At 39.9% G+C, this 27,821-nt stretch overlaps 2 protein-coding genes across 3 annotated transcripts in view; one reads left to right on the top strand and one right to left on the bottom strand.

The window, feature by feature from the left end:
- Nucleotides 1-27: 27 nt before the first annotated feature.
- Nucleotides 28-7,698, top strand: anp32b (acidic (leucine-rich) nuclear phosphoprotein 32 family, member B). The gene is made up of 7 exons (XM_084339754.1): nucleotides 28-704; nucleotides 3,141-3,290; nucleotides 3,385-3,507; nucleotides 5,043-5,235; nucleotides 5,409-5,530; nucleotides 5,635-5,701; nucleotides 7,474-7,698. The coding sequence occupies exons 1-7, from the start codon at nucleotides 651-653 to the stop codon at nucleotides 7,554-7,556; spliced, it is 792 nt and encodes a 263-aa protein (XP_084195880.1). The 5' UTR covers nucleotides 28-650; the 3' UTR covers nucleotides 7,557-7,698.
- Nucleotides 7,699-14,005: 6,307 nt separating this feature from the next.
- coro2aa (coronin 2Aa) overlaps nucleotides 14,006-27,821 on the bottom strand; it is a 37,665-nt gene continuing 23,849 nt past the window's right edge. For both annotated transcript variants that reach the window (XM_084374651.1, XM_084374652.1), the window contains exons 2-12: nucleotides 25,112-25,312; nucleotides 22,187-22,303; nucleotides 21,408-21,557; nucleotides 20,932-21,111; nucleotides 20,311-20,427; nucleotides 18,552-18,656; nucleotides 18,355-18,451; nucleotides 16,494-16,606; nucleotides 16,269-16,359; nucleotides 15,710-15,969; nucleotides 14,006-14,945 (exon numbers count right to left, since the gene is read on the bottom strand). In XM_084374651.1, coding sequence (XP_084230777.1) covers nucleotides 14,808-14,945; nucleotides 15,710-15,969; nucleotides 16,269-16,359; nucleotides 16,494-16,606; nucleotides 18,355-18,451; nucleotides 18,552-18,656; nucleotides 20,311-20,427; nucleotides 20,932-21,111; nucleotides 21,408-21,557; nucleotides 22,187-22,303; nucleotides 25,112-25,312 — 1,569 coding nt within the window. In that variant the 3' untranslated portion in view covers nucleotides 14,006-14,807. The remainder of the gene's footprint in view (nucleotides 14,946-15,709; nucleotides 15,970-16,268; nucleotides 16,360-16,493; nucleotides 16,607-18,354; nucleotides 18,452-18,551; nucleotides 18,657-20,310; nucleotides 20,428-20,931; nucleotides 21,112-21,407; nucleotides 21,558-22,186; nucleotides 22,304-25,111; nucleotides 25,313-27,821) is intronic.

Raw genomic sequence — 27,821 nt, 5'->3', positions numbered from 1 at the left:
CTGCAATTACAATCTAACAAAGGAGATGTTTGTAGTTTTTGGTGGCAACAGGTTTGAGCAACATTATAGAAACAGGATTTCCTTATGTTATGTTGGATATTTGCCTTACTTGCACACTGGATATGAAACGATACCACTACAACGTTAAATCTATAAAACGTGGGCACGTTTTAAAAGCTATGAAACTTTATTAAGTTAAGCAGATAAACAAAGTAAGCCATATGACCTACTTTATCGACGTCTAATTGGTTGAGTGCTATTTTTGGGGGGTAAAGTGTACACATGTGTTCTTCATATAATAACAGTGGCTTCAAACACAGAAAGGCTCCCCCGTCTTCACTAAACATCGTACAGTAGTTTCCTTGCAGAAATAAATTGCACCATAGCACCGTTTCGGGGCAGCGTCATGTTTTGTGACTGCAATGCCTTTGTGGAGGCGATGGGCGGTTCTGGACGCAGATGGCGCTGTTGAGCATATATTTTGTTTCAGTCCCGTTTCCCTCCATGGTTTCTCCTCTCTCCGACTAACTTAGCGTTTGGCTCAGTTCATTATACAGTCCTATATTCTCCCTCCATTAGGGCATCTCTGCCTTTGGACTGAAGATCCCACCAAAACCCAAGAGAGAAAAGTTTAACTTTCATAGGGCAAGATGGACATGAAAAAGAGGATCCACTTGGAGCTAAGAAACAGGACACCGTCTGATGTGAGTCGTGCTTTTTTAAAACCAGCCCTTAGTTTTCTGGCTAGCCTTTGCTAGCCTGCTTGCTACTTTTTTGCTTTGCGAGTGACCTGTGTGGCTAACGTAATGGTGACCACATGGGCTTTAGATTATGTTTCTCGTTTATAATGGGGCGGAAAACACTCGCACAACAAGCTTAATCCTTTATACTGTTCGGGATTGGGCGTATAGGGGCAACGAGACGAGAAAAGCTATATTCAATCGTTACTTTGAAACGGCGATTCCTCAGCTTGCTGGCATTATTGCAGTGCTTTAACCGTTTCGCAGCCTCCTTGGTCAGCGGTGCACACACGATTCAGCTCGACTCCACCGTTGTAGCACAATTAGTAAACTTCTTTTTACGCTGGTAGATGAGGAAATTTTCCTCCTGCGCCGCGTTTGGCATTCACATAGTGGTATATTTTATACAGTCCTCGGAAGCCATGTTTGCTGCTAGCATAACTGCTAAAATGGGGCGCTTCTTTTTTTTTTTTTTTTTTTTTTCAATACAAATGCTCTTTACAACTCTGATGCGTTCGTGCAAAAAAAAGGAAAAAGAAGAGAGTTTTGCTAAACATGTAGTTGAACGGGCCGATCACGAGTTACGTCTTGAAATTTCTGTAGAGTACGTTAATATCAAATGGCCAGATTCAGCAGCGACAACAAAAAAAACAGTCACTTGATTCACGAGTCATCCATACCTTTTCACCATAAGCTGAGCCGGTTGATGTCTACACAAAACAACAAAAAAGAGCCAACTGCCCCTGTAATCGTGCTTTGTTTGAAGCCACGTTTAAGCTTGTTGCGATGTGTAAGTTTTTTTTAAAGGGAGTGTGCAGCAGTTAATTCCCTAAAATAGCTTGCACACTTCGTACAGCAGCGACGTTGCCCCCCTTTCATATCGGTGCATCTTCACCGTCTAAACATTGCATACTTATTTAATGAAGTCTGGTGGTCGGATGATTCCCAGCCAGAATCAGCCAGCAGCCACCTAACTTAGTATTTTTGTTCCCGCCATATTACCCCCTTCGCTACACTGCTCAAAGACAACAAAAAAAATAATAATACCCGGTTTGTAAACTTAAAACATCAAACAACAGCGAGCGTGTTTCTTCCAGTCGTTGTCATTAAAGCTAAACTTGACATCGTTTTGCAACTACACGGATCGATTTGTTAGCCGGCCAAGCCAGCTTCATTTAACCGAGCCAGCCAGCCTGAATGACACGGGAGATCCGGTGCACCGCGCTTCATGCGTGGGCAGCCAAAAACTCGACGGTCGGCGTTTCCCCTCGACTCATGCACGAAATAAAACTAATTAAACATCGAAAAATAACAAAAGGTTATGTGTAAGTAACGATAATTACTTTCTAAACAGCACTTTTTTTGCCATTGAAGTGTTCAGAGAACTGCATACTGTATCTCAGGAATCGCCATGTTGTCATTCTGTCGTCTTTGAAGCTCTGGGAGAAAGGAACTGTCTCCATCTTTGTTTTTACTAAATTTCCGTTCTCAATATATTTCCTTCGCCACTTCGACCTGAAAACGATGCAGTACCCTGTAACAAACTGGCAATATCGGTCGTTCGCTCGACGACAAAGAATATTCCACTTCCCCAATGAAAGCTGGTTAAACGGAAAAAAAGAAAATCTTTTCTAAGGGTGTATTCGCAATCCTTTCCGTTGCTGTTGGGTTGGCTAATGGCGGGCAGACAGACCTCTGTAGCTGCTCCTCTACTGCACGGCAGCGTTTAAAAGGGGCAATGGCTAGCGTGTAGCAAGCTAGCTCACAAAAATCATTGCATTTGTCATTAGTGACTGCATCAGCAGGCCATGGGAAGCTGCCGCTTTTGCTCTTCCTCGTCTCAAACAAACCGATTCATTAACTGTCGTGCCCGGGTAAATTAAGCACACAGCGGCGCAAAGTGTTTTGAGACGGAGACGAGGTGTCCATTGAGGGGTTTTACTTGAGAAATCGTGATCTTTGACGTTTGGCAACAACTTTTTTTGCAACGTTTTTTTGTCCAACACCGAATTGCGCAACCAGTGTTGGCTTTAACTGACTGAAAGTAACTCCGCCTTCGGACTTGTTTTTCTAATATTTAACAGCAACTACAAAATGCCTTTTGATTATTTTACACAAAGTAAAAGGCCATTTTGCTAAACAACTGCACCCACCCACCCTCCCCCATTAAACACGCTGTGGTTGTGTTGTTTGACAGCTTGTTTTTCCAAGATGTTTTAGTTGACAAAAATAAAATCATTTTGTTTTGCAAAAGAGAGTTTGTCGAATATTTTTGCAATATTAAAAAAAATGTTTGTTTTATGTAAATTTGTAATTCTGAATCAATAATGAGATAGTTCCACTCAATGCACAAAACAGTGGAGATTTTACGTGGTATTATATATTTTTTGTGTATTTCAGGTACGAGAACTTGTCCTCGACAACTGTCGATCAAGTGAAGGAAAAATTGAAGGCCTCACAGCTGAGTTTGTCAACCTGGAGTTCCTCAGTTTGATAAATGTTGGCTTAATCTCAGTCTCCAACCTGCCTAAACTAGGAAAACTCAAAAAGGTAAAAGTGATGTTTCACCTTCATACGTCCATGTAAAATCTGAAATGTGACAGCGGTGTCAGCTGGAGTAATGTTTCCTTCTTCCGTCTTTCAGCTGGAGTTGAGTGACAACAGAATCAGCGGCGGCCTTGATGTTTTAGCAGAGAAACTACCCAACCTCACACATCTAAACCTGAGTGGCAACAAATTGAAAGACATCAGCACGTTGGAACCATTGGTATGATTCAACTCACATGCGCGCTCACCATGCATAACTATTTGCATGCCTACACGATGTGTATATTTAGTCTGAGGTTGCTGCATGCAATGTGCTTTTTGTTGTCATATCTCATGTTTACTATGATTAGACAAAGAACTTTGAATATTCCTACAAACGGTTGTTATGTATGCAGCTGTATTCATGTAAATGTGATTAGTAGTGATGCAAATTTTAAGTAATTTCTTGACTTGATAGTCTGTTGACTTAATTATTGGTTCATCATTAATAATTTATGAAATATGGAGGACATGTTCCCATTAGAAGACTGATTTACCATTGACTTGATCTATAGGAGGCAACATTAGGAGTTAAAAGAACAGATAAAGTGAACACCAAGTTACTTAAATAATGAACTAAATAACACAAAATAATGACTAATCGCTATTCAACAACTGGCCCAACAAAGTCCAACCCATATTTAGGTTACTAAATGGCTAAAATGTAAAAACATTAGTTTGTATAGAATGTCTTTTTGTATTTTTTAAATGACAAATTACGTGTAATTTAATTTAATACATTTTCTCATTCCAGTATTTTATTTGATATATTTGATAAACAAGAATTTGCAACGAAGTATTTTTTGATGTATTTGTGCCTGTCTCCAATACATTTTTAATCAGTTAAATTCTTAACGACAATCAATCGATTAATGATTAATCATTAACATCCCTAGACTGATTGCAGTTCATTAACTGTTCTCAAATCACAGCTAAAAAGCAGCAGATACATTTTTAATTTAAGCCCTGTTTTCTGTTTATTTGTATATTGATATTCAAACGATCTGTTGTTACACTGAATTATTTACTGGAACCAACCCTCTTTATCAATAACTCATGTGATTAATACTCACTCGCATTAATTTCCAATAACTAATTGAAACTCGTATTAGAACAAAAATGTCTTTGAGAACTTAAGCAAACTGCATACATGATTCCTCTAGTTAGGACTGCAAGAAACTGCAGTGATCTAGTAGATTATTTGGAAATTGAATAGAGAAACCAAAACTTTATTGATAAAATCAACAGATACAAAAGTCTTTTTGTCTGTTGGAGAGTTTTAACTATCCGGCAAATAATAGTAGTTCATCACATTGATGGAAAAAATATCATAAATCCAATACTGCCTCAAAGTTGTTGTAGTACAATGCCAGAGATAATAAAGAGATAACCTACTCTGTATAAATGTTATATCTACTGTTTATTTACAGACTAATTCATTTTTCAAACAAAACTGTTAAATATTTGCTGGTTCCAGCTTCTTAAATGTACAGAGTTGCTGCTTTTCTTCATCATTTATGATGGTCTTTGGGTTTTGGATGTTGGTTGGACAAAAGATGCTATTCGAAGGTGTCACTTTGGCCCCGCAGAAATTGTGATGAGCATTTTTCACAAGTTTTTTTTTTACATTTTATAGACTAAATAAATCAATTGTGATAAATAAATAATCTTTAGTTGCAGTCCTAATCACAGTACTTGACTTTATCTGATCAACAGAAAAAGCTGGATCACCTGAAGAGTTTGGACCTGTTCAACTGTGAAGTGACAAACCTGAACGACTACAGAGACAGCGTGTTCAAACTGCTGCCCCAGCTCACCTACCTGGATGGCTATGACATGGAGGACAGGGAAGCCTCTGACTCTGACGGAGAGGTGGACGGAGACGGTGTAGATGATGATGAAGATGAAGGTAAGACGTTCTTCCAGTATCTCACAGATGGCTTCCTGGTCTTGCTGCTGTAACGCTATCCTTTAGTCCACAATAGCTTCCCTCATGACTGCTGCCTGCCTGGAACTTGGCTTTGATTTTCAACACAATTTAAATTGGTGGTTTACTGATTGTTGTTTATTTTTGTATTGCAGAGGGAGAGGAGGAGGAAGACGAGGACGGCGAGGAGGACTTTGATGAGGACGAGGATGATGAGGAAGATGAAGAGGAGGTAGAAGGAGAAGAGGATGACGATGAGGTCAGCGGAGAAGATGAGGTAACAAAAATAAAAGCTCAACGGGGATTATTTGGCTGAACATTTTGTACAAGGAGTTCAGATGTATCATTTCTGTTTTAACTTGTAAATTTTTGTTGACCAAGGAGGAAGACTTCGGTCAGGATGGGGAAGTGGACGAAGAAGACGACGATGACGATGATGATGAAGACGGTATGTAACATTTCCTTAGTTTCTAAATGCCCCTTCGCATATCAGAAACATCAAAACCCTAAAAAAAAACGTAGTATAGTAAACTATTATTGTAACTGAAATACAACACTCCTTTTTCATATCACAGTACAAGGAATGATTACATATTTTTCTGATTGGGTTGAAGCATTGATGGCATACCAAATGAATGAAAATACAATATACCAACTAAAGTATATTCACTGTTTAGTTACTGCTCAAAATTTAAGTCCAAAATCATATAATCATATTCCTGTTTGTGGGTATTCAGACCTATTAAAAGTGACAGTGCAAAAATTATTTTACACAGTGTGTACTATCATACTCTTTGTGTTATTACGTAGTAATGTGTGTAGTCAAAGGTCAGTAGTCAAATGTACTAAAACTGCAGTTTGACACAAAGCAGTTTTGCCATTAATGTCAAGGCAGACTGGCCTAGAAGGGACAGTGGCCTTTAGATTTTACATTTATTTGTACAAAAGCTGCAGATATTGGTAAATTGTGTACATAGTGTTGAGTTCATTTACATTTAATAGTGTTATGGTGAACTTGATAATGACTAATACAAACTCGATATCAGGAATAATATGACACCTGCTGGTGGCTTTGTTTACAGAGGAAGCTTTATGCAGGAGAGCTAAAAAAGTTCACAGGGACTTACAATGTGCCTGCTACACTGATTACATTATTGACTATTCATTATACAACTGGAATAAGATAATTGTACTTGATCAGTTACAAGTCAAAAATGATATAAGAATGTTAAAACTGACAAGCTTGGAGTGTAAAATTGGAGAGAAGGGCCGGTTAAATCCTGAAAAATGTCAATACTGGAGATACATATCTGACACTGTTTATTTTGAGCTGCTGATCATGTAACATTGTAACATGTAGGGGCAGCAAAACATGATAGTGTCCATTCTTAAACACTGCCCACACTTCCTGAGATTACACCAGAGCAGCCATTCTCAGCCAGGGCGCCTCAGAGCACCATCTAGAAAGGCTAAGATGTCGTGAGCCAACATGGATGATTTAATTGTCCGTAGCTCCAATGAGATTTGATGTGTTAAAACTTGTAGACTTTTCCCTCCTCTCTGAACCCCTGTACTGTGAATTGCATCGTGTTTTTTTACATCAGTGTGCTGCAGTTGTTCTTCTCCCTCCTCCTCTTGTGTATGTTCCTTGGTGAATCGCAAACTAGACTTTAAAAGGGCAAACCATCACCTATTGTATTTGAGTGTGTAGATGCTGCGCTTGTCAATGAAAGCAATCTGGCTTTGTAAATCAGCTCTATTTATTAGCTTTTTTTAAATATAATTTTTTATTATTCTTTTATTCTTATTTTAAAGATATTATAAATACATATCATGCGTTCCTACTAGTTATTTTTCTTTCCAAATGTATTCACAAATACACAGATACATTTTTCTTTCTCTGAAATAACATTTTTTCCCAATAAAAGCATGAGACCTAGGATGTCTAATTTAGAAATTTTTAGTAGATAACACCCTAAATTAATGTTGAACATCCGTGGTATTTCTAAGATATATTAAGCATAAAGACTACTATAGACTGTAAGAATCTTGCATATTGTGATTGTGACATGACTCGAGGGCTAGAAGGAGTCGGGTTGTTATTTTGATGCCTGCAGATGGAATATTCCTTTTTATTTTCACCGTTTTGCTTAAATTGAAGTTTCGTGGTCTTGGCACCCCTGACACACCACATGACACAGATTTCCTCTTTGCCCCCAGACGCAGAAACTGGCAAAGGCGAGAAGAGAAAGCGAGACCCAGAGGATGACGACGATGACGACGATGATGAAGACGACGATTAAGAGCAAAACTGAAAACGAGAGCCTACCGAGTTACCCTTCCTCCCCCACAAACCCGAACGTCCGCCCTCCTACGACTCGCACCGCCTTTGTAATCCACGTCTACCCCCCCAGCTCTGAGCTCTTTTTATGGGGCAAGACTGTACCGGATGGGTGGGCCAAGTGGAGCTGCCCTCCCTCTTTTTTTCTCCCCCCACCCCATGGAACTGAGAGCCACCCAACACCCTCCACCTCACCCACCCCACGGCCCCGAGGTTCTCAGGCAGCCCAGCACTCAGCATTCCACAATTTCACTGTCGATCCCTCTTTATGTATTCCCGTGTGAGGACTTTGGGACTGGTATCTAGTTTTGGGTCTGTGCTTTTAATATTTTGTTGGAAGAAATATTTTTTGTTGTTGGGTTTATTATTTCTCATTTTTTGTCTTTTATTTTTTTCTGTTCCTTATTTTTCCCAATAAAATTATTGCTATAGCAGCTGTGCAACCAGCGAGCCATGATTTTTAGTGTGGCCGCCTGTTGCACAAATCAAGGTTGTAGCTACATTTTTACTTTCTGTATGACAAAAAAAACAACTTTGTAAATAAAATGTTAACATTTTGTGCTTTTCTCTCGTCCTGCCTTGCTTTTCTGGTGTCCCAAAAACTAACAAAAAGGGATGAAATGGCGGCCATATGGTCCCTTTCTCTCATCGACCCCTGCTGTTATGCTCTCATCATGCTGGTCACTGCAGTGGCCACAGGAAAGGCTTAAAAAAATGGGCTTATTTTTTTTTTTAATGGGTCTATGTTGATACAATACTCACATGCAATGTAATGTGCTAAATGTATTTTTACACAGAATGTGGATTGTGGACGTTGTCCGCCATCAAGGGATCACTTGGCAGCCATCATGGACAGGAAAAATGAGCACAGTCGTGGTTCCCAGTCACTTTATGTGTTGGCTTCATGTCTATGAGCTGTGAACAATTTCATGTGAATAACTTTTATAGGGCCGCAGAGGAAAGCGTGTAAAAAGTGTGTTGAGGAAGAGAGGGGGAGAGGCAAAAATACAATATCTGTTTTTTTCTTTTCTAACTTGTCAATCAACCCTCATTTTGTGACTTATGGTGGTGGGACCTGACCCTCAGATTGGGAACAGGTTATTTACAGTGATCAATAACTTTGAATGCACCTATGAGTACTGATTTGAAAAAATCTTCACTGTAAGCTAAGATACAGACATTAGGGTGCACCCCGTCTGAAATGCACAAGCTTAGAAAAGGTTTAAGTGAGAGGAGAATGCTGCAACACTGTTATACTCCGGAAATGTTTTGTGGACTACGAAACGTCACCCGACTTTCTATCAGCATGGGGGTGAGTACATAATGACTGAATTTTCATTTTTGAATGACCCATTACTTAAATGCTGGAGCAGCCTGCAGTGAATAATACATTCTGTGACAAAATGTCATTTTTCACTTTACAGACAGTAATGTTACTCAGAGTCTGAAACGCCTTTATTTTTTACATTAAGCCAAGCAATAGCAACCAAAGTGCATTACTGTGCTTTTGAAGAACAATAATGTGTTTTTAAAGCAGTTTGTGGCTGCTGCTGCTCCTTTTAGAGCCCATGTTTGAATTTTAAACACAAGGCAGCCGATCATGTGCTGATGAAAAATGTCAGCCTTCCACATTTTGCAGCTTCAGACACTCAAAATAGTCAAGAGTTAACTGAGGAAGATATAGGACCTGCAAGCAGCACAGAAACCTCTGCTAAAATATTAATGTGTTTGTGCAATTGAGTTAAAATGCTTTTTACTTCAATTTATTGTTTTAGGCAGGGCAATATTCTGCTCTATTAGAGAAGAGACAAATGGATTTCTCAGAAAAGTTTAATTATATTTCATGTGATGAATATATTTTTTGCACGTTTTAGAAACAGTATTTAAAGAAAAGGTTTTTTTTTTAGTTGTCACTAAAAGCATTCAACAATTTAAAGACATCACAATAATTGCATTAAAATGCAGGCACAGTGAGGCGCATATGAACCCAGCAACAACCCTTTAATGAAATGCTTTATTAAATCAGACAGTGAATGCTACAGCTGAGTCCGCAGCAACATTATTGCTCCAGTGTAATGTAAGAAATGTGCATGCTTTAACACCGAGAGGTCTCTGGAATGGATCGATAGTGTTCTCATTTGGCTTGTTGAGAAGTTTTTCTGAGGACTTGGCCACATTCATAAAAGAGCAACAGAATGATGATCATCTATTACAAGTTTTAGAACAGCAAAGCAGTCATCAGTGTACCACAACACTGTGATGATTCATTTAGAAGATAACTCGGGAGAAACTGCAAGAAAAGATTTATGAAGAAAGAGCTCGCCTTTTCAACTCCATTCTGGTTACTGTTAATAATCTATGTTCATGGATGACAAGTATATTGAAACTATGCTGCATTTGCACAAGTTTACAAGGTGGTACGCCACAAATATCCAAAAATATGAGTGGGTATTTATTGATCTAGCTGGCAGTAAAGTCATGATTTTTTTAGTGTCATACTGTAGCTTTGAAATAGTGTCATTTCACCAAAACCACAAATATTAAACCAAATACAATCATTCATCAAATTAAAGGGATATTCCAGCAATTTAATATTGCACATAAATGAAGCTGGTCAGGGGTCACAATATCCTGACTTTTGGTCCGTAGTATAGGTCAAGCTATAAAATGCTGCATTCAATGGCATCTCTTTGTTAACTACTAAATGCTGTTTGTTTCAAATTCCACAGATATTCCAGTGTGTTATCCCCAAGCCCGAGTTCAAATAACTCAGGTGACATCATAAAAACATTCAGTTATGAAAATGATTGGTGAAGTAACATTTCATAATAATGAGCTGTTTTAATAAATTCTTAGTCACACATTATTGGTAAATGTATATATTTTCACAATGCATTCATATGATTATCTTATGGCTTTTTTATGTATTTAAAGGAGACATATTGTGCTCTTTTTCAGGTTAATAATTTTATTTTTGGTTACTGCTAGAATAGGTCAGTTTTCTCATACTGTGCAGTGCTGAAGAGACGCTCTGTTTTAGCTCCTGTCTCTTTAAGGCCCCCCCCTCCCAAATACCCAGTCTGCTCTGATTGGTCAGCTCACACACGCCTGAGCCAGCACCGCTCAACGTGACTTCAGTCGGCTGTGCTGTGCTGCATAAATTATGCAAATGTGTGACATGGTGATGTAGTGTGATGTCAAGAAGTCACGGAATTAAAGGCGGGACTACTGATGAGGCGTTTCAGGCACTTCAGGAGCAGAGAGGAGCTCCCGTTGGCACAGACTGTTTTAAATTTAAAAACCTTTTACATGGATAAGAACTTTTAGAACAAATTAAAGGAAAGGGAAGAAAACGAAAAAGCAAAATAGGTCTCCTTTAATATTACAATTCTGGGGATATGGGAGGTAATATGGGGCAACTGTAAAAAGAGTGAGAGCAGATCACATTTCTGCTGTTCTCGGTTCAGTCACTATGAAATAGTGCGAAAGAAATGGGCTCAAAAATGGTAGCTGCTATTGTTATTTATCTGGAGATATGCAGTATTTATCTGTGGTATCAACTGCGTCAAGCACTGAATTCCAAAGCTAACTTAAGCAGACGCTTAAACAATGTTTTCTCACTTGCATCGACTTCTGTGAGGCAGAAATAGTATAAATACATTTAAAATAAAGCCAATTTGAATACATTCTTTGGGATCTGTCACCTTAAAAAGGTGCTATATGTAAGAATTGACCACTTGTCAAATTCAACAAATAGGGGACAGCATATCAATACAGTAACTGCTTACTGCTGATAACTGTAGCTGTCGTTAGCTAGTTAGCTCAGTTAGGCGTGCAGCAAGCAGTCAAGAGTGGGAGCTCGGAGCATCAGGGAGGTGTTGGTGTTTATACCGCTTGCACAGGAACTTTGGACAGGGATGGGACGCGGCTAGTTGGTTAGCATGCTATCTTCGGAGGAAATCTCTGCAACAGCGTAGACGTCGTAACATCAAAACTGTTATTTTCTTCACATTTCTGTCCATTTTTGAATCTTGTCAACTTAATTCTTACATATTGCACCTTTAAAGTGTTGTGATGTGAACAAACGGCCAAATCAGCCCTTGAGATCGTCCACAGGCCGACTCTGTTACGACCACAGCACATTGTGGCAACGCGCTGAGACTTGTCCACCAAAAGCAGTCGGTGGTTAGAGGACAAAAGTCAGCCAGAGATGAGGCTGTGCTAGAACTGTCCTGCCAGAGGTCAAAAGGTTCACAATTGTATTGAGGCCAGTGTGTCTGTATGTGTGTGGGTTAGTGTGGCAGTTTCCACGTGTTACTTCTTTGAAAAGTGAAAGAAAATCATTATGGAGCTTGTGCCTCTGACTATATACTGTAAATACAAGCATGCATGGTTGGTTGTATTGTATCTGACTGTTCGTATCTTCGGTTCAACAAATATTGTTTGTGTTGCCTAATATCTGCAAGCGGTTCTGTGACATCTATGCATATTTACATGCCGACCAGAGACTTGTCAGTCTCAACGTGGAGATGAGAGACGAGGGATTGTTTTCTCTAGGTCAAAGTTGACTGTCCCGACTGCATCGTGGCAACAACTATGAACACCATTCAAGAGTTCCCTGAGGGAAAACACATTTCTATATGTCATGAAGGATGGCCTTTACCATCTGCTCAGTGTAAATGTGTGTACATTTTACAGTTAAGTCTTTGAGGTTGATCATCATAGCTTAGCATTTAAAAACTAACAAAACATTAATGAATTCCCTGTCACATGTAAGTAAAATGTTCATAAATTAGAGATGAAGACTCGTCTCCTGTTGAGTTCACTTCTGTTCCACTAGCCTCGTCCAGACTACGTCATTTCACACAGAGGGTTTCTTTCAAAGCTGAAACATCAGACTGGAAGTCTCTGTCCATCCTTTAAAAAAACATATATCCACATATCTGTACTTGTTCTTCTCATCCCTGTTAGCATTAAGGTCCAGTGTGTAGGATTTAGTGGCATCAAGCAGTTAGGTTGACAATTGCAAGTAACTGAACACCCCTCCTCTCACTCTCTCCTAAGGTGGCCATTAAATAGGCAAAAACCATGAAAGGCCCTCTCTAGAGCCCATGTTTGATTCTAGACTACTGTAGAAACTAGGGGTGGGAATTACAGAGTAACTCACATTACGTTGACCACGATAACATTAGTATCACGTTACAGCGATTCATCTGTAGCATCTAATGATACGTCACAATATCTGCGCCATCATTCTACTCTAAAATAGCCGTAAACTGGCAAAATGCTGAACTGCCAGAAAGCTGCGCAGTTCTGGAGTTAAAATGCTTAAAGTGTGATTGTAGGACTTGGAAAAAAACTTGAAAATTTGGAAAACTCATTTTTAGCATTTTGCTGTCTGAGAGAACAACGCCCTCCACAATCAGTTGTCTTTTGGACAACCTATGTCAGTTATAAAAACAAGTTGCCCTCCGTGTTACTCTCTATCGCTGAGGTTGCTCTCAGTCTCAAAAGGGTTGGTTAAGGCAACGAAAACACAGTGATTCTTAGTTTCAGGGGATTATACACAAATTAAAACATAATTATGAATATCATATTCCACTTCTGCAAAAATTATATACCCATAAATCCTACACACTGGACCTTTAAAACTAAAAAACTCAACTCAAGGTACATTTGCTTTAAAACTTCTTTTGCTATTGAAGCTCCAGGACGAGCATGTAAGTGACCCTGAGTGGAGATTGTTTTCAAGGTAAGAAATGTTCTGTCAAGAATTATTTTTTTGTTAGCATTCAACAACCACAGGCGGAGCGGGCGATATGAATAAAACCCTGTCATTTTTATCTACTTTTATATTGTCTTGTCAATCTATTTTATAGTATCACGATATATTAAATTCACTGGATAATCCGTTATACAGATGCCAGGAAACTGTTTAATAAATGATTAATTCAGACAGTAAAGTCTGTGTCTAATCCAATTAATTAAATAATGGACGAATCAATCATCTAAGCAACTGAAAGGGAGCTCTACCATGGGATTAAACATGTGGCAAAATCTCTGACATTAGGCCAACTACTGTCACCCTGACTCATGCTGTCACTCATCAGAGATCCGAGGTGTTCAAATCCTACTCTCCACTACAGTCGCAGATTAAAATATGAGCAGAAACCCCAGTGTCGTGTTTCAGAGAGAAATAAGACACCCTGTTAGGGAAAATACCTGAACAACTGAAAGCTAGTGGATCACAAGCTCACCCTGCAGTGGAGCAGGACTCTGGCTCTACAATGGCTTTTATATTAGTTCATCACAGTGACTCCACAACAGGAAAAAAGCAATTATGCTGTTTTTTAGGTCGTTTTTTCAACAGTTTGCGAGCTGTGTTTTCCAAAAAATCACCAATTCAAGTACTTGATTAAATGGTATTTTCTTTGAGTGTATTTTTTCAAAAATAAATATAAAAATTAAGATCAGAAAATGCCACATGGCATCAGTTACAGAGTTGGCTTACACATTAGCTGCTGTCAAACTGATTGATTCCCACCAATTTTCCAGTCATTCAAAAATAAAACAAATGAAGCTCAATGGAACAAAGAAAAAAAAAAAAAACACAGCGGGGATCATGATATTTATCATTTCGATCATTCCCATTCAAGCACGCATACATTAAAACACCACAGGCATCTCCACTTACAGTAGTTTAAATATTGGGGGGGAAAACAACAATCACCAAGCCTAGAAAATAAATTCAGCGTTATCTCACAATCACACAGGATGTCTGCGCCTCCCCTGCAACAACTCTCCAACAACACGCAGACATCACTCACTCGAGACAGGCACAAACATCCTTTTTATCTCTCCGCTAAAAAGAGAATAAAAAAAGCTAAAAAATTACAATGAACTTGCATAGCTGCGAAGCGTACAAAAAGAAAGGTGGTGAGGTTCAACAGGTGCAAAGAGTTTGAAAACATGTCACAGGTGGGTCAGACTCAGTGTTTGAGTGTATGTACATGAACAAAGAGTGTGTGCACCTTGTGCGGGACAGACAGAACGACAGGGTGAACGCAAACATAAAGTTGAGGTTTAAATCACCCCTGTGCAGTGAGTACGCGGGATAAGAGGTGACACGAAGAAGAGTGTAGCGATTTTGAAAATGGGGTTTGTACAGTAATGCATGTGTTCCCGTGAGGAGGTGAGGGTGGCTCCACAAGTCTTAAAGTGAGCTCTGAGCCTGGGAGTTTTTGATGTTCTTTATCTCCAGCTCCAGCTGCTTGACACGCACGTCCCTCTGGTGGACGAGCTCCCTCAACCGTCGGATCTCCTCCTGCTGCTTGTGAAACTTCAGAAGCAGCTGTGGACAGAACACACACACAATACGTTGGAATACATCAAGGTCGTCAATTCAATTAGAGATGGTGGAGACGTCTTTGACAAGAAATCCTGGTTTTGTCATCCTCTACTTTAAAGCTTCTCTGATGATATACAATTAAGCTATTAAAATTCTGGACAGGCCATTAAGATCACAACATTAAAATGTTCTTAAGAAATCAAAGGTGTTAAGTTTTGATCATTTTATTACATTTGCTGATCAGAAACTCATCTGTAAATGAACGACACAATCAGGCTCCTTCAGGCTCAGTAACACGTAGAGCATCCAACAGGACCTGTTTACGTTTATCCTCATTTGGACAAACCGTTCTTTCTGATTACCTGCCAAACTCAAACTGGATCCTGACTGGGATCATTTTAAACTCAAACAGTTTCTGAAGGGGGATCAGTCATCTAGTCATGAATGTATCTGGTGCTGCTTGTTTTACGGTGTTTCACTGTATTGTCTACAGTCTGTGTTTCATATTTTCCGTCTGTATTTTCTTGTTTGATTTATTGTTGAGTTTGGCTTTTTGTTGTCTTTTATTTGCTTTAGTTTCATGTTTTTAAGGGCCCACCTAGGGACTCAACTAAACTAAACTCAGTCATGTGTTTTGGGCATGTGTCAAATTAAATGTCAAATCTATGTCACTGCATGTGGGGGAAAAATATATATATAATCACAATCATTCAGTCATAGATATAAAAGGATATAAACTCGAGAAATGACTATAAATCAGTCAGTACCTCGTTCTCTGTCCGTGGCGGAGAGCAAAGTGCGAGGTCTTCTCCGTTGCTCACGGATGTCCGACTCCTGTCGTCCACTGTGCGGCTGCCGTCCTCCTTGCCGTCTTTGGTTCCCAGTTGGTCCTGAATGTACGCCAGCTGTAGCATCCCTGGTCTGCTCTGAGACCTGCGGGTGTCCATCAAGTTCCCCCTCTCCTTGTTCATATCCAAATACGACTCTGCTATTTGACTTCCAGGCTTCAGTGACATCAGCACGGGGCCTGGAAGACAAAAGTTAGAAATTGAACTACGTGTTAGATCATAAAATAGTTTGAATCAGTCCAACCATGACCAGCTACAACATTAAGTCGTCAACATTGTGATCTTGATTCATAAATCACCCAGCCTTACTTGTAATTTTGTTTTTTTTAAGGTATATTTGCACCTTGATTGTGAATTAGTTTGTTGCAGTTCACCTCCAGCCTGGAGGAAACCTGTAAATCCACCAACACCTCACCATCATATACAAATGTCACACACACACACACACACACACACACACACACACATTAACTCTGACCTTTATCGACGCCACTGAGCCACTCCTCTGCAGTCAAAGCAGGCCGGTTTCCAGCCGTCATTGGATAGATGTCTTCTTGGTACGACTCCGACTGGAGACACACACACACACAGTACATTCAGACAGACGTACAGTAAGCACACCAAATTAGGTCTCTGAAATCTATTAAGCTTTTGTTTCATATCCCCTGATGTTTGAGGCTCATGTGAGTCTAAGCGCTCTCACCCGGCGGGGCACGATCATGGAAAGAGGCTCGATGAGACTCTTGATTGTCACCAGTTTGTAGAACCTGAACACCTCACAGGAGCTCACATCCAGCCCCCTCTTTGGCATCACACCTGAAGTAAAACACACAGACAGAGACAGTTTTACTCTGTTACACAGGAAACACATATTTTCTGATTCACTACTGTGATATACTTATAATTATAGCATCTCTTGTTACATTTTGCTAAGAGTCAAATGCATAATATGTCATTTCTGTCACAAGGGCTCCGTCAATCAAAATAAAACAAAGACACTCGCTGTACACTAAAACTAAGCTGCGCTGAGTGATTGAGATAAGGTAGATATGTGCGAGAACACCAAGACAAACACAGGAAATAGGCTTCAGCATTATTACATTAAAGCTTAACAATAGAGTTTAATTTTTATACATTTTGAAAAATGAAAAATACAAATTTGAAAAGCCCTTTAACAAGCACACATGAAGTATATGTTCATATTGCGATGGAAAAAGGTGCCACTGCTAGACAATACAGTGCAGGAACAGACATGATATGGTAAAACAAAAATTGGGAATGATTATTTTTACATTGCAAATTTCATTTTCACTGGAAAAAAAAACATGATGATTTTTAGGTCTGTACCAAACAAACATGTTTTCTCACTAGGTCTTGGACAATATGAAATTGTCATGTCAGGATTATCCTGTCCAAGATAACTGGGATTCATTATATTATCCCAATAATCATAAAAATATTCTAAAACTTTAAATAAAAAACTAAAATTCCACTAAAACGTACTGGAATCACTTTAACCTTTCATTTTGTTTGGAAACAAATATTATCATGTATTACAGATAGGACACACACTTAAAGGATAAATAAATGGTGGTAACCTCATTTCCCTGTTGTTCTTTAGTTTGGAGTCTGTAGTATTTACACACATCTGATTTAACTTGTTTTTGTGGGGTTAAAAAAAAAAAAAGAAAATGAAAATTAACGTGTTTTTTATCTCGATCCGCGATATAAAATCATTTAACGTCCCGTCCCTACTTCTTACGTCTCAGGACATCTCTGCAGCACCACAGTGCTTCATTATAATGCTGCTGTCATACACTTCACCTTTATCAAAAATGGCAGCTGCTGCGATTTCAATCATATTTGAAATCTACTAAAAGTCCACTAAAATTTTATAGATTTTAGTAGACTCTTGAAATTTGAGATTTTACTTGATCACCAAACTGAAGGACTAGATGCTCCAGCACTGAGCCTCCTCAGGTAGTCTAACGGACTTATCAGAGCAACACTCAACCATCCACTATCTTTGATCGGACAATAACTGAAAACAACACGACTGTTACACACAGAGTGGCGAAGTGTAAATGCTCAGAGTTTTACAAGCAGCATCTCGATTCTTTGAAAATCCAGCGGAGGATTAGTTGGAATTCAGCCTTCATTGCTGCTGTTCAGTTCCATAAATATTTAATCTGAGACTAGTTTCTAAACATCTTCCAACCAACAGTATCCTCTTGAGTTAAAAGTCTACAACATGTCTGTCAGTCTGCAGACCGTCGCTTCACATGATCTGTGTGATCACCTGGTTTGGCTATTCAAATACTGCAGGCTTATTTGCACAGCAGCTTTGCTTACAGGTGCAGGAGTGTCAGTACGCCCCGAAGGAAGGCAGAGTTTCGAGAAAGATCGACTGACTAATTTTTCAAGTCAGGAGACAGTTAAAAGAAACGTCCAAGAGCAGGCAACTGGACTTGTTTCACCTCTCATCCGAGAAGCTTCTTCAGTTCTAACTAACAAAAGTTAGAAGAGTTTGATAGTACCAGCGTGTGGAAGTGTGTGTTTCTTACCCATTCCTTTCTGAGGTAGGTTTGAGCGGTACTCTGTCAGGTAGTGGATATACGGTTTTTCTGAGCTGATCTCATAGTACCTTATATTCCCGTCACCCTGATAGAGACAAGAGAAGTCTTTGTAACAATCATATGTTCGTAGGTATTTTGTGCTCGAATGTGCAGATGCTTTTTTGTTGCTTTTAAAAAAGACCCACCTTCCCGGCAATGTAGAGCATGTGTGTGTCGGGGTCATAGAATGGAAAAAGGTTTCCTGACGAACCATCGAGGTTTTCTTGTAACAAAGACACAGACAGATCGTCCTACAAACACACACAGACAAAAAAAAAAGACATCAACACTTCAGCACCAGACACATGCACAGAAAAATCCCTGATATCAAAATCCACTTTGACATAAAAAGCACTCTCCAGCTCTGAATAAAAAAAAACAAAACACTGAGCACTCAATCCCTAATCCGCAGTCCGGCCATAATCTCCCAGACACGACATACCCTCACATCATAACACATCAGCCTGCCACACCGACTGCTATCACAGGCTGACAGGTGTGACTGATCACAGGTAAAGACACAATCAATAAAGGAGAGCCTCTGTCTCATTTTAAACACAGTGAGGTCTTCAGGTTTACTGTGGGTGGTTTCATTTGTCAATCAATCTGTCCACTAGATGGCAGAGTTGTGTGTGTGAGAGAGAGAACACTTCACACCATGAGGGCACGCATCAGGATGGGATGAGCTTCTGTTTACTACGTGCTTTTATTTTGTTTTCCTACAGTCCAAGTGTTTGAATCTCACATGAGGCCATTTGGAGCAAAAACAGATGAAGCGACGAGTTGCTGAACACCATTTCTCAGTTTATTAATTCTAAAATATTCTGCTGGTGATGTCTCATCCATTATTTAATTAATATTATTATTAATAAGGGCTGCAACTAATGACAGTTTTCATTAACGGTTCATCTGCTCATTATTTTCATTATTAATCGATTCATCTTTACGTCTATAAACAGTGTGAAAAATACTCATCAAAATGACAAAGAAAAGCAACAAGACCTCACATTCAAGGAGCCTGAACGAGCAGATGTTTGACATTTTTGCTTGAAAACTGACTGAAAGGTTTAAATCCTTTAGTTGATTATTATGATACTGGCTGATCTAAACATCCGCACTAAGGGAGACTAGACTTTAACCATCAGAGCTCTTACTGAACTCTGGATTGCTCTGTCTCAGCAGATACAATTATTTGTCTTTCTGTTTTTTTCTGTTTCTGCCACTGTCCCAGCTCTTTTATCTTGTGTATTCACACATTGATCTATTAATTAAACAGTTTTCAAGCAAAAAGTTTCAAGTTTCGTGCTTTAGGATTTGTTGCTCTTTGTTACGATATCTGATCGTAAACTGAACATCTTTGGGTTTTGAATTGCTGTTCGAATGACAACTAGGAATTTGAATACATCACCATCAACTGTGGGAAATTATAACAGGCACGTTTTACAATTAGCTGACGTTGTATTGTCAGAATGATCAACAGATTCACTAAGAAAGTAAATAAGTAGATTAAGTGAAAATGAAAACACTTCTCTGTAAATGTGAAATTCAGTAACTAAGACATTCAACCGTTTTCCTTTGTGAGACACATGTTTCTCTCACAATAAAGAAACATGAAGCAACTACAACAGAACAGCACATGTGAGCTAGTGATCTAAACTCAAAAGAGACCTCCTGCAGACTGATCTCATTGTCTTCATCAATGAATGGAGCCGGTTCAGGTGTCATCACGTGACCTGAGTGTGTCACACTTCAGTCACCTGATGACAAGTGACTGAATGCGTCATCACGTGACAGAACTTTGCTTTTTTAACATCTGATCTCGCTCCATTCATGAAGACGTCACATGTGGATGAAAGCGCAGGAGAAGCTACTAAGTGAACCTTTGCTCTCAGCTGTTGTTCTCACCTGATCCCACAGAGCGATCTGACGATCGTTCCAGCGTGAGGTGCCTGTTGTGAGGAGCATCTTCATGTTTCCCAGGATCAGCACCTTACTGGCTTTGTGATTCTTGGTGTTGGCTTCCTGCAAACACACAACATACATCAAAGCCTGAAGCAAACTTTACTAAACATTTTGTACGCACAGCACAAGACTTAATAATGGAAAAGGCCGACAATGACTGCTCAACACTACATCACTGTGATGTAATGTTCCATATACCCTCGTTTGGCAGGTGAAGGTAGTGAGAGCAGACTGATTTAAAGCGTGTGAGTCAGCGGCTGGTGACCCAGAGGTCTGAGGAGTTATGCTGTGGGCCAGCTCAGGCCAGAGGTGTCAGTTTTGGCTGTGTGGTGCTGGATGAGTGCCTGGTCTGGGAAGGATAAAAGGAGCAGGGAACTCCCACTTATGCAAGATTGGCTGGGGTGCTATTGAACTCTAAAAGACACACTAAAGACTTCTCACTGTGAAATATTTGGATTTTAGCAAGAAATATGCGAGTTTAAGTGATTTTTAATGTCCACACATATCCAAACGCTAGAAATAATGCCTTTCAAAATAAGAGCGCTAACGTGCACAAAGCCTTACCTGCAGTAGGTTTCCTGAGCGTGGCTCCATGAGTCGGACCTTCCTGTCTTTGCAGGTGGTGGCGAGGAGGCTGCCGTCTGTGTTGAAAGACATGGAGAGGACGACGTCTGTGTGGTGGCTGATGGTCCGCACCGGGTTCTTTATCACCTGCTCCGGACAGTCCAGGTTCCAGATCATCACCTGCACATGTCAAGGCACACAAACAAATACACACACACACAGGATGGAGGGAAGTTAAACACTGTTCATTTGCATCTACTACCCTCATCATAATCATATAAAGCTGGTTGAAAATCCAGCTTTAGTTTCCCTTTAACTGTGCTGCTACAAACAGCTGCGACCTGTTTGGCTGCATTGTAATGAAATACATAATTACTTATAAAGTGTGTCACTTTAGGCCCCGAGTCTTTACCTCGTCACAGTTCTTTTGTGGCTGTGTGAGGGCGAGTGTGCGTGAGCGTGTCTGTTTGTGTTACCTTGTAGTCGTAGGCCGTACTGAAGAGGATGTTGTTAGCAGTCGGGTGCCACTCGATGAGGCCTACTCTGCGGCTGTGACCCTGAAGCTCCTTCCACGGTACTGTCAGGTTCTTCAGCACGCCATGAGGAGGGATTTCCCACACTTTCACCTGCAGACACATACACAAACAGTGGTTGGATTTTGCGGACGTGCCAAGATTATTCAGTCCTTGACAATCACCACAGTAAAACAGAGATTGAGAAAACTGGCTTTTAAATTTTAGTCTGCACAGACGTGGGACAGTTTACAGAAACATCTGAGGTTGGACAGGTTGATCCTTTTTGCTCGGTTCAAATTATTTTTTAATAATTTAGAGTTTTGTACTATTGTTTGGACAAACAACCACTGTGAATGTGTCACTTTGGACACTTAGTACTTGAGATATCATTTATCACTGTTCACCTTTTATATCTAACTGCCAAATTAAAAATATCCAATACAGAAAATAATCTTGACTGAATCTGGAAAAAGGAAAACACAGCCTCGGGACACACTTTGTAAAAATAGCATTAAGAGGAAACAAAAACCTGTTGACTCTTCGTTTCTCTTTCTGTGTACAGAGATTTGTTCTGAGCCAGGTCAGAGCTGAGGAATGTGTGGAATGACTTCTAGTTCTTCTTGAAGGCTAAACGGCGAAGGCAATAAAATTATCTCCCCGCTGCTACATGCTCGTATTCCAGGGAAAACGATAACGAGCCAGTGAACCATTTAGAAAAAATGTGCTTGGCGTGTACAAACCGTGGAGTCCTCGGAGCAGGAGGCGATGCAGTAGTCGTTGAAGGGATTCCACTTGATGTCTAACACGTTGCCTCTGTGGCCCGACACTCTGGGGTTGTGAGGGTCCACTTTACCCGTCTGATAGACAAACACACGAAAATAAACAGAATTACAACACAGAACATTTGAAATTATTCATGTGTATTATTGGATTAAAGAGAAGTTTGACATTTTGGGAAATTTGCTTCCTTGCCGACTCGATTAGCGTAGTGAAACTAAAGCAAACGGTGAACTTTTTGCCGATTAAACCAAATCAATGAGGTAAAAGTCAGCTGTAGGACTGTAGGAAGGAGTGGGATGATCATCATGTGTGATTCATCACTTTGAGCGAACCCTTTCACATATAGTCATTTAGTCGATTGTTAAAAGAATCCTGCGCTGAACAGAAATGTTTTGTGGACTCCGAAACTCGATAATGTCTGAATTGCAATTTTTGGGTGAAATTATCCTTTGAGAATCTAAACAGACGTCGATCTGTGCAGGCTGGAACAAGCATCCAGCGCGCAAGCAGCCGAATTCATCGTGACGTGAACATGAAACGACTGAAACTGAAGATGGAATTGCACAAAACCTTTGTGACACACGCCCCGGTGTTAGAAGGGAGAAGCCACTGAGGCTTACTGAAGATTTTCTGCCTCAACAAGATCACTAATTACACTGTTGGTACAAACAGAACCTTCCTTCAACTGACACACCTGCAGGCTAGATTAATGTGCAGGTGAGGTGGGAATGATGTAACCACTATCTGTGCTTCCAGCCAACCTAACACACGCACAGGTAAGTAGAACATTACACTTCTGTTCACATATCTATGTGTGTTAACTACTTTCCCCACAGAACAATAGCTTATCTGTAAGTGCACACACATGAAGGCAGTAGAGGGGGGGGGAGTGCGGAAGTTTCACCTCCTCGAGACATTGAAAGGAGGGGAAGAGTGGGGTCAAGCGATGAGTTATGTCATTCCTAAGCTCGTATGCAATTCCTGTCCATGCCAGGAGGGTGGTGATAATTCACCGGGACCATTTAAAAGATGGAGACAGACAGAGAGAGGAGGGAGCCTGATGAATCGCTCCAGACCGGAGATCTACAGCGGGACTGTAAATTCAACCAGTTTATTTGAGAGATCTCTATTGTTTCTGATAACACCACTGGATGTGATAATACGCATAAATAATGTCAGGAAGAGTGTGGATTGATCATGTTCAAGCTGAGGTTGGTGAGCGAGATAAGACAGAATGATGAGGAGGAAAAAAAGACCACATGCGATGTTTAGGTTGTAGTGGAGGAGCTGACGGGGGTTTCCCAGTGTTTAGAGATTCTTTTGGCTGCACTGCGGTCGTCCTATTTATAATCTGAGAGCAGAGCTGTCTCTTCCAGGTGTGCTGTGTGTGCAGGAGCAAAGAGAAAGACCAGCATAGATAGAAAATAAGTATTATTTGCTATCTATAGGGAAACTTTCTGCTCCTAATAATCACTCAATCAATCAAGGTTAAAGATTAAAGTGGTTAAGCCCATTTATGCTACATATGAGAAACAAAAACAACAGTCACGTCTGATGTGAACTGCTGCTGTGCAAGTAGACGACTTGTTGCTGTATATCTTTGTTATATCTTTCCTCTACCTGCCCAGACGTGAGAATTTCTTGGAACTTGGTGCCATTTTTCATGTTGATTTTTGGATTTCTCCTGTTGCACGGCAGCTACCTTAGGCGGTTTGCTGGAAGAAAGTACTAATTTGTTACAGTATCAAACATCTTTTTATGCTGAGCTCTCACTATGCAAAAATACTAATAATACTTGTAACTCAAGTCAAGTCAAATGTATTTCTTTAGAGCAATTAAAACAACACAAGTTGACCAATGTGCTTTGCAAACATCGGCCGACAGAGCAGACAATAAAAATGCATGCACATACCCGACAACAGTGCCAACCACTGCGCCGCTATGCACCTAAAATACTCTGATGAGATGAATTTTGTGTGTAGGCATCTAAATATTTTCCCTTAGATTACATTTGCAGAGATATTGTTAATTGGGATTAACATGATTTGGACAGTGAGAGCAGGGTTTTTTCTCGTTCTGATAATCTCTCTGAATTTCTATTTCATTTCACATTATTTTGTCTTGCACTATGTTCACGTTAGATGATTTCTGATTCTGTGTGGGGATTATTTTGTTTTGCTTAAACCAATCAGCAGCATCTGTCACACAGATGTCTCTTTCAGCCGACACGGACACTGCAGTAGAGGTTCCTAAAAGCAGTTAATGTTTTCCACAGAGATCTAATAAATATGTTGTGTGGTTGTTGTATGACAACCACACAACAACCTGTACAGTTGTTGTGTCTCATCCATGCTTATTTTTGTCACTATTTGTCATTAATTCCTACACTTTTACATAAAATGTTTATATCTGATATTATTTTGGTTAAAAGATTATGAAAATGTGTGTTTTTGAAAGAGATCCTTTTTGGGTGCATTTTATTTGTCTAATCTTGGACAGGATGTAAAGTTATTTGTTTGCAATGTCATTTAATATATGAGAAGCTCAATTTTTGTCTGATAAATGTTTCACCACTACACCTTTCTCGAATTATCACCTTTCTGACGGTTTCTTACAGTCTGACTGTTTCAAAAACTGAAAATTGATGAGCTTTGTAAAAGAAGAATGATGAAAGAGCGGTTGTTTTGGATTGCCTCAGATTGTACAGGTGTACCTAATAAATTGCTCAGTTGTTTGTGCACAACACCAGACCTAGCATGAACATGTAGCATGAGATGAGGAATACCACATTATCTGTTATCAGCATAAATGATGAAATGGTGCGTGTGCCACTTTAAAAAGCTGACATGAGTCTGTAAAACCTGCCATGAGGTCGAGATACTCACATGATGGACAGACAGGACCAGGAAGGCCCCTCCCCCGGCACACTCGGTGATGACTGCCAGGAAACGTGGGTTGACAGCACAGAAGTTGTTGTCCTGGACGCTGCGTGTGATTGGCACGCCATCATAGCAGCTCTCCTTGGTGGCGGCCTTACCGAACACGTGGCGGAACTTGGAGCTGCGGTACTGAGGACGCCATGTCATCTGAGAGAGGAGAGAGGGAGGGAGGAGAGGGAGGAGAGGGAGGTCAGTCAAGGAGAATCATCTCTCACAGTTATGGTGATGGGGCTTTTTATACTCCTGCTCCTCTCTCACAAGAAAAGAGCAAAGTGATGGGAGACGTGATCGATTTTACAAAACATGAGCTGCATTCGCTCTAGACACTGAACTGGTTCCCCCTAAAAAATGAATGCACACTGCTTTATTATAGACAATGCTTGCCTACCTGAGCATCAGGAGCCTTGTGTTATAATGATTTAGCACTTCCTCCATTATTTTTATGGTCTTTACCGAAACCTATATGTTATTTTTACACTAGTATGGTTACCATTTATTTCTCAAGTTATAGATATTGTGAGGCATTGTCCAAAACAATGTCTTGTGGTGTCCCACAGGGTACTGTTTTAATCACACTTTAATTACCATTAATTGTTAATTATGTGAGGTGTTTACTTGTTCCACAATCTTTATTTCAATTTCTAAATATTCTGCTCTTTTGGTGTCTTATAGTTATAAGAATATGGTTAAACAATTTCCGAGCAAAAAGCTTTGGAAAGTCTGGCAGTTGCTGGTAAATAATCACAATCACTACACTTAACGCCTCGTGGCTGTAAGCCTTGAGCACCAGTCAAGTTGCTGTTCCTGAGTTACAATGTTGAATAACGCCCAGAACATTTTATGTAGAATATTGTGACATCACAGTGAAGTTGACCTTTTGGATACATCTGTGTAAAACCAACCTGGAGCCAGTTCTGTGCATCTTGACGGTCAAAGAACTGACTTATTCATCAGATGATAAACAAAAGATTTTCACTAATCGAAAGCAACAGTGGTCCGAGGACTGGTCACATTTGGTTGCCAATGTAGGGATGTAAAGCCAGGATCAACACTTTGAAAAGAGTTGATGTCGTCAGCCATAGTTATTCCTAGCAATGCTGGGAACCTGAGACCTGTACAGTGTCCGAATTATGTGACTCTACGGTGGCTCTCATGCCCATGACGGGTTCTTCACAGGTTTACATGTTGAACCAACTTGGAACCAGCGCTAGGTTCGCTTTGGTGGAAAAGGGGTAACAGAGTCCAAGTGGAGATTTTTGCCAAATTTGAGGAAATTCCCTCAAGGCTTTCTTGAGATATTGCCTTCACAAGAATGGTACGAACATACATAAGTACGGACAGACAACCCGAAAACATAATGCCTCAAGCCACAGCTATCGTCGCTTCGCAGGCATAAAAAAGTTTGTTGTCAGGGTCAACTCAGCGCAGTGTGTTAAAATGTACAACGTAATGTAACAATTTCTCAGGCTCAGACATTTATTTATCGAATGTGTTGTATTTTAGGTCAACGTGTGTCTGGTGAGTGTCTGGTATGAAGAAACAACACACATCATTATCTTGTGTCATGACTTTCTGTTTATGTCGGTACTTCAAAGCGTCCTAGAGATAAAAATTTACATATTTAAAAATAAATTCATTAGACACCTTCTTATGCTGCAAGCCCTCAAAAACAAGCTGAGGTGAGTCATTTTGAGTGTGTGAATTATATTAAAATAGAGAAAGTAGTTTGTGAGATTATGTTGAGGGCAGATTTTAACAAAAAAACATATGATTTAATAACAATATGTATGAGATCTGGTTGGTTGTAGGGTTATTCTTGTTCCTTGTTAACTCATTTGTTTATGTGTTGTAAATAATATTCATAGTCATGACTGTAATTATGTTACAAACAGATTGCTTGTTTAATAATGTCAGTTTAATGTCTTTTCAGTGTTATCCTTGATTAATATGTCCTGGCCAGCAAATTAATTTCACCATGCAAATAAAATCAATCCCTCAGTAATTTACAAAACACTAAATAAATTCAGAGCTGGAAAAAAATTTGAGACTTCTCAAATCCAGAGTCCCTTTTTAGCCACTTTCATAAAGCTAGTCGATGCATATGTCATTATATTGTGAGAGATAAGTGGCTCTGGTCCACTGGGACGAGGCCTGGCCAGCCAGCATGTCTGCTCTGCTACTCTGCCTGGCTCCCTGCCTGCCTGCTGCATGGTCATTACTTATGAATTAGGGGTGGAGGAGGTTGATGGACAAGATGTTAACAGAAAAAATAGACCCAAACAACGACTTCCAGTAGCCAGACGGAGTAAAGCAGTAAATGGGCTGTGAAAATAGGGCAAAGAATGACGAGACACGACATTCTTCAGCTGTCATCTAAAAACAATCCCTGTCCTTTTAATCAATGACATCATTCTTCTGATTTACTGTATGTGGGCTGCCCGCTGGCCTTTCAGATGATGGCTAAATAAATACAACCAATATGCAAACAGAGTGACATCACAGTGAGGGCAGTAAAAATAACAGCATTTGGTTAGCATGACGCAGGCGTGGCTGCTGGCTGGAAAAGAAGCTGAGCAGGGAATGAAAGTGACAGAAAATCTGGCCACAGAAAATAAATTTAAAGGAGAATCTCCGAGTAACAGAAATGCACCGATAG

This window comes from Pagrus pagrus (genome assembly GCF_965226575.1).
Source record: "Pagrus pagrus genome assembly, chromosome: 2".
NCBI classification, from domain to species: domain Eukaryota; kingdom Metazoa; phylum Chordata; class Actinopteri; order Spariformes; family Sparidae; genus Pagrus; species Pagrus pagrus.
This window is presented reverse-complemented; position numbering and strand designations above follow the sequence as displayed.

Excerpts from the sequence above, each read along its gene's own strand:
- anp32b (XM_084339754.1), top strand. The coding sequence starts at position 651 with ATGGACATGAAAAAGAGGATCCACTTGGAGCTAAGAAACAGGACACCG. Across the intron at positions 705-3,140 it reads GAAACAGGACACCGTCTGAT|GTACGAGAACTTGTCCTCGA; the intron begins GTGAGTCGTGCT and ends TGTGTATTTCAG. Across the intron at positions 3,508-5,042 it reads TCAGCACGTTGGAACCATTG|AAAAAGCTGGATCACCTGAA; the intron begins GTATGATTCAAC and ends TCTGATCAACAG.